General features: G+C 42.2%; 1 protein-coding gene across 1 annotated transcript; it reads left to right on the top strand.

The window, feature by feature from the left end:
* Window positions 1–273: 273 nt before the first annotated feature.
* Window positions 274–4147, top strand: Klhl9 (kelch like family member 9). Its single transcript, XM_038335184.1, has one exon. The coding sequence runs from the start codon at window positions 563–565 to the stop codon at window positions 2414–2416; it is 1854 nt and encodes a 617-aa protein (XP_038191112.1). The 5' UTR covers window positions 274–562; the 3' UTR covers window positions 2417–4147.
* The last annotated feature ends 2767 nt before the right edge of the window (window positions 4148–6914 follow it).

Raw genomic sequence — 6914 nt, 5'->3', positions numbered from 1 at the left:
CCCGAGCCAGGCCAGCCGCGCAGGCGCAGTAGCTGCACAGCCGCTCCTAACCCGAGGTATCCTGGGATTCGGTCTTTCAGGAAGGACGGGCTAGGTGTCCGGTCTAGGCCCTCGTTCCAGGCCCAAGCCGCGGTTCCAGGCCCTGCTCCAAGCCGAGCCGGTGGCCGTGACGACGCGGCGGGGGACATCCGAGGACGCAGCGGAGGTGCGGAGCCCGGCGGGCGGCGGCGGCGGCGGTGGCGGTGGCGGTGGCGGCGGCGGTGGCGGTGGCGGTGGCGGTGCGCAGGCCGTGACGGCCCCTCCCCCGCCCTGAGCGCAGCTGCGGCGGACGCCCGCGCGAGCCGGCCCGGGTGAAACGGTCCCGTAACTGCCTCGGGTTATGACTCAGTCGCTCCGCCGTCAGATTTGAGCGGCGCTGCGTGATCCTGCGGCGAGGCGGGCGTCCGTGGGCGCGGAGCGGTGCAGCGGCGGCGACCGCTGGCCCTTGCATCGGCGGCCCCGAGTCTGCCCGGAGCGGCCTCTTTGCCACGTCGGCAGCCTGCGGCGAGCGCGGGGCTTTCACATGAAGGTGTCTCTCGGGAGCGGCGACATGGGCGTCTCTGCCCACCTGCAGCCCTGCAAGGCGGGAACGACGCGGTTCTTCACCAGCAACACGCACAGCTCTGTGGTGTTGCAAGGCTTTGATCAGCTCCGGATAGAGGGGCTGCTTTGTGACGTGACTCTGGTGCCAGGCGATGGAGATGAAATCTTCCCGGTCCACCGAGCCATGATGGCGTCGGCCAGTGATTATTTCAAGGCCATGTTCACAGGTGGAATGAAAGAGCAAGATTTAATGTGCATTAAGCTTCACGGGGTGAACAAGATTGGCCTGAAGAAAATCATTGATTTTATTTACACGGCAAAACTGTCTCTTAATATGGACAGTCTTCAGGACACCCTCGAAGCGGCCAGCTTTCTACAAATCTTACCCGTTTTGGACTTTTGTAAAGTATTCCTTATATCAGGCGTCTCCTTAGAAAACTGTGTTGAGGTTGGACGGATTGCCAACACCTACAATCTTATAGAAGTGGATAAATATGTAAATAACTTCATCCTGAAGAACTTTCCTGCGTTGTTGAGCACTGGGGAGTTTCTCAAACTCCCCTTTGAGCGGCTCGCCTTTGTGCTTTCCAGCAATAGTCTGAAGCACTGCTCCGAGCTGGAACTCTTCAAGGCAGCCTGCCGCTGGTTGAGGCTGGAAGACCCTCGGATGGACTATGCCGCCAAATTAATGAAGAATATTCGATTTCCGCTGATGACACCACAGGACCTCATCAACTATGTGCAGACAGTAGATTTCATGAGAACAGACAATACGTGTGTGAACTTACTTCTGGAAGCAAGCAATTACCAAATGATGCCGTACATGCAGCCAGTGATGCAGTCAGACAGAACTGCCATTCGGTCTGACTCGACGCACTTGGTTACGCTAGGGGGAGTTTTGAGGCAGCAGCTCGTTGTCAGTAAAGAGCTGCGGATGTACGATGAAAGGGCACAGGAGTGGAAATCGTTAGCCCCCATGGATGCTCCTCGATACCAGCATGGCATTGCTGTTATTGGAAATTTCCTTTATGTAGTTGGTGGTCAGAGTAATTATGATACAAAAGGGAAAACTGCTGTTGATACAGTTTTCAGATTTGACCCTCGCTATAATAAGTGGATGCAGGTGGCATCATTAAATGAAAAGCGCACGTTCTTTCACCTGAGTGCCCTCAAAGGACATTTATATGCAGTTGGCGGGCGCAGTGCAGCTGGTGAGCTGGCCACAGTAGAATGTTACAACCCAAGAATGAATGAATGGAGCTATGTGGCGAAGATGAGTGAACCCCACTATGGCCATGCTGGAACAGTGTATGGTGGGTTAATGTATATTTCAGGAGGAATTACCCATGACACTTTCCAAAATGAGCTCATGTGCTTTGACCCGGATACAGACAAGTGGACACAGAAGGCTCCTATGACTACCGTCCGAGGACTGCATTGCATGTGTACCGTTGGAGACAAGCTGTATGTGATTGGGGGCAACCACTTCAGAGGCACGAGCGATTACGATGATGTTCTAAGCTGTGAATACTATTCGCCAACTCTGGACCAGTGGACTCCCATTGCTGCTATGCTAAGAGGTCAGAGTGATGTTGGAGTTGCTGTCTTTGAAAACAAAATCTATGTCGTTGGTGGATATTCTTGGAATAACCGTTGCATGGTAGAAATTGTCCAGAAATACGACCCAGAGAAAGATGAGTGGCATAAAGTTTTTGATCTTCCAGAGTCACTTGGTGGCATTCGGGCTTGTACTCTCACAGTTTTTCCACCGGAAGAAAACCCTGGGTCGCCTTCTAGAGAATCCCCTCTGTCAGCACCTTCAGATCATTCTTAGATCCAAGGGAATACCTTTTCAGTGTGTCGTGGAGGATCTCGTTCCCCTCCAGTTGTCTCTATTACTACCGTTAATAGACAAAAAGGTAACTTAGGGGTTTTGTTTGTTTGTTTGTTTTATTAAATGACTAACAAGTACATTCTGAAAAATGTGTTAAATGTATTTAGCTGTTTAACAAGTAGAAAAAAATCCATAAAAGTTAGTTGTCTTTTGTGGTGTTACATGTCCTGTTGTAGGTGATCATAGTGGATGTGAAATTGTCTGTTATGCTGCAAAGTTGAAAGTTTTGACTGAAACATCAGATGGAGGTCCCCTGTTATAAACTAAGATAATACAAGATTGCCAAGGTTCAGCTACCTCCCTCTTGGGTAGTTTTTGACTGTTAACTAGACTGTGTGATCACTCCTAGAATATATTAAATTTCTTAGGTAGAAGAAGTAGTAAAAATATTAGCTAGAAGAAACAGTCAAAATTTGTTATCTCACTGAAGAAAAAAATTTAAATTGTGTACACAGACATGCTCACCCAAAATTCATGTGTACATACGTATAAACTTTTAGGATTGATAGAAACTGTAGTGAAAATGAGCTAATGTTTTCTTCCAGAAAGCAGCTAATTTTATTTCAATGGAAATTCAATACCAGAGAGTTAGTGTCTAAAGTCCTAAGCAAAATTTAGGTAGTTAAGGGTTACAACAAATTGACAGCCAAATTTGTCATTTAATGAGATTGTTTCTTTAAATGAAATTTAACTGGTTTTTCTGTATACTCTGCAGTTACATGTATATAGATTATTTAGCAAAAGCCAAGTTTCGGAGAATTATTTTTTCTCAATTTTTTTCATGAAATTCGGCAATGGAAGTTAAACATTCTGAGCAAAGCTATAGGATTTTAAGTTTGGCCTCCCACCTTTGTCACTCTGACATGCTTGTTGTCTGATTCTGAGTGACTAGGTGCTGCTGCAGCTGATAAGCATCCTGAGCTGTGAGCTGCCTCAAGGCTGAGGTCTGAGCAGACAGATCCTGTTCTGCATCAAATCAGAAATACTCCTTTTCAGCCTTGACTCAAGAGCCCCTAACAAGCCAGCTGGTTTCTTTAAGGCAAGGCTAAAGTAGACCTTCAGTCTTCAGTACTGTGGGAATACTTTCTGGCTGAGAATTACATGGGCAAATCTTAAAGGGACAAATGGAATTATAGTTGGCCTTGGTAATAAGTGATACTGAATATGTGCTTTCCTGGAAAAGGAGTTCATCTGAAGGAAAAAAAATGCGCATACATAAATGTGAGCACGGCCAGCCCTGGGAGAGTGGCAGTGTAATCAGGAGCAATGCCATTGACAGTCTGTCTCTTAATGGAATGCAGACCTAGGGAAAGGGTTTGACTTTTGGAATCTGAACTTTACTTACTGCCCATGCAAGGGTTGATTTATTTTTATGCTCTTTATGATTTCTACATTGACAGAAATTTTCTTGCTTTCTGTGTTTTTGTAATGACTCCATTTTTTTATTACTTAGATTAGACATATTGAATACATTTAGAAGTTAAGGTAAAAATTGCTACTAACTGTAATATGTGTATTGAATAAACAAGAATGAATGCTTATGTATTTTGAATAGCTTCATTTTTCTCTTTGGTCAAATGTCCATGTCCTTTTCCTTGTGATACCTATTAGAATTGCTTTGTTTTTCATATCAAGTTACAGAATTTCTTTAATAAAATTATTTAACTGGTATTTTCTGTATTGCCTTTATCCCCCCCCCCCCAACTCTTAGTTTTACAAATAGAGGCTGTTCGGTTATTTTTAAATCCAGAATTGTCCCTTCTATATTTTGACCTTTGTAGATAGCTTTCCTATGGTTCATTTTTTAGCATGGAATTTTGATACATTATTTTTCATGCTGACTCTGACATGCTGGGATGATGTAGCACAGCCTGTTTTCTATGCTTTTCCTTCTCTTGCTAAAAGAGCATTTCTGCCTTCTACTCAGTACATTTGACATTCTCTTTCTGGAATTAGCAAGTGCTCCTTAGCCAGGTAAGCTGACTGCTCCATCTGTATCACCCCAGTCTTAATACACCTCTACTTTTTTCTTCCCAGTGTTCTATAGTTGATCAGCTATACATCCTTCATGCAAGTAGCTGACTGATACAATGTCACTATCACTAATTAAACCCAGAACTCCTCTGAAGATGGAAATTTTAAGTGAGTTTGAAATGACTGATATTTTCATTGTGAAAATTTTCACAATGAAAATATTTCATTTTTCATTATAAATGTACTTTCATAAATCTAATTTTTAAAAGACTGAACAAACATAAAGGGGTATGCAAGCAAATAATATCATTACAAAACATTTTTAACACTTGTTTTTTTTTTCAGTAAATTTTCAGTATTTACAAGCTTTTCTGATATAAACATAAGATTTGCCCTACAAAATGAGCAGGGAAATAAAGCATAGAATAAAAATTAGCCTTGATTTTACATGCCAGCCATAACCTCTGTGAATATTGGGTTCATGATACTTACACATAAAAAGACAATGGCAAGTAGTTTTAATGCTGCCAATCTAAGTTTTAAAGACAAACTATTATCACTATGATTTGCTTGGTATTTCATGTGTAGATATTAAATGATATACATGGGGTTTATTTCTTAACTGCTTGTCGTTATGAATGGCAGATTCTGTTGGAAGTAGAGAAACAGGATTGTATATTTAAGACCAGTCTAGGCTGCATAGTGAGATCCTGTCAAAAAACTAAATAAATAAATTGTGTTTTCATGCAGATAAAGTCAGACTTGGATTTTTCTTGCTTTCTAAAAGTGTAGTTTGTTCATTGGTCATATTAAGACTTTTCCTGGATTATAACTGAAAGTGCTTTGTTCTCATGAAGAAAAAAATATGTTGCTACAGAACATTTCTACATTTTACAAAGTATCCTTAGCTCCACTAAGACTTTGGGGATGCATTTACATCTGAAAGGGTCGTGTTTCCTCTTACCTATGAAGCTTGTTGAGTTTGCTTCTTAAGGCTGGAGAGAGGGCTCAGGACTTAAGATCCCAGGTTGCTCTTACAGAGGACTAGGGTTCAATTCCCAGCTCTCGCATGGTGGTTCATAACTATCCATAGGTAACTCCAGTTCCAGTGAATATGGTGGTTTCTGACTTCTGTGGGCACCAGACATGCACATGGTACACACATGTACATGTAGGCAAAATGCTCATAAGTCTAAAAAAAATTCTATGTGTTAGGATTGTAAGTTAATGTTTTAAAACTGGTTTGCACATTGAGTAGGTGGTAGTTGTAGCCAATAACATTTTATATTTGTACATGTGTGTATGTGGGTTCACATGAATATATGTGTGTATATGTAGGTTAATGTTTATATGTGAAGTTTATTGTGTGCTTGTGTATATGATTTCATATAGGTGTGTAGATTTCTATATGTACAAGCATGTGGAGGCTAGAGGCAGAAGCAGGTATCTTCTACAATTGCTTCTCCACCTTATTTTGTTTTGAGACAGGGTCTCTCACTGGACCTTCAGCACCTCAGTTCAGCTAGACTGGTTGGTCAGAAAGCACTAGGCATCTGGTTGTTTAAAAAAAAAAAAAAAGCTGAGCAAGCCATGGTAACAAGCCAGTTAAGCATCGTTCCTCGTGTTCCTCTGTGTTCTGCTTCAATTCCTGCCTCCAGGTTGCTGTCCTGACTTCCCTTCATGAAGGACTTTAAACTGTAAGCTAAGATAAACCCTTTCCTCCCCAGGTTGGTTTTGGTCATGGTTTATCATGGCAGTAGAAAGCAAAGAGGAACAGCTCTTCAAATTGTGACCAGAACGGCCCATCTCCTATGTATTGACCTTTGGGAAATAGTTTTACTGTCTTGTTCTTATGTTGCAAGAACTGTTTTCCTATCTTGCAGCTTTGCCAGTAATGCTTCTGACCTGCCAAGCTGACATTTACTGCTTCTCTCTTGTTCAAGTAGCTTTCCATTCTGCTTGAAATGGAGATGTTTTTCTTCTAAATATATATTAAAAATAAACTATTAATATTCTCAATAGTGAATACTTGTCCTCTAAACATGTATTGATGTGCAATTTTAGTTTACGTTGTGGTAGTGGAGTTGGGTTATTTTTTTTGTTGATACTGTTAATTGCTTTTTTTTTAAGGCAGGGTCTCATATAGCCCAGGCTGGCCTCAAACTCTATGTAGCTAGGGATAACCCTAGACTCTGAATCTTTATCCCACCTCTCAAATACTAGGATTTCAAGCATGTGCCACCAGCTTGGCTCTTTTTGTTTTTAATTACTTTGCTATATATGTTTTTGTCATTGTACTGTAATATAAGTATCTCCATTTTCCTTCTTTCCATACTTTCTTCTCCTATTCTTCCTCCTTTTTTTTCCCTCCTAGACATGGTTTATCTGTGTAACTGCCCTGGCTGTCATAGAACTTAGTTTGACTGGCTTCACACTCACAAAGATCCGCCTTTCTCTGTCTCCT

The sequence above is a fragment of the Arvicola amphibius genome, chromosome 6 (assembly GCF_903992535.2).
Source record: "Arvicola amphibius chromosome 6, mArvAmp1.2, whole genome shotgun sequence".
Classification (NCBI taxonomy): Eukaryota; Metazoa; Chordata; class Mammalia; order Rodentia; family Cricetidae; genus Arvicola; species Arvicola amphibius.
The sequence above is the reverse complement of the archived record's forward strand: the minus strand, read 5'-3'. Positions and strand labels throughout refer to the sequence as shown.

Coding starts and splice junctions, on each gene's coding strand:
- Klhl9 (XM_038335184.1), top strand. CDS start 563: ATGAAGGTGTCTCTCGGGAGCGGCGACATGGGCGTCTCTGCCCACCTG.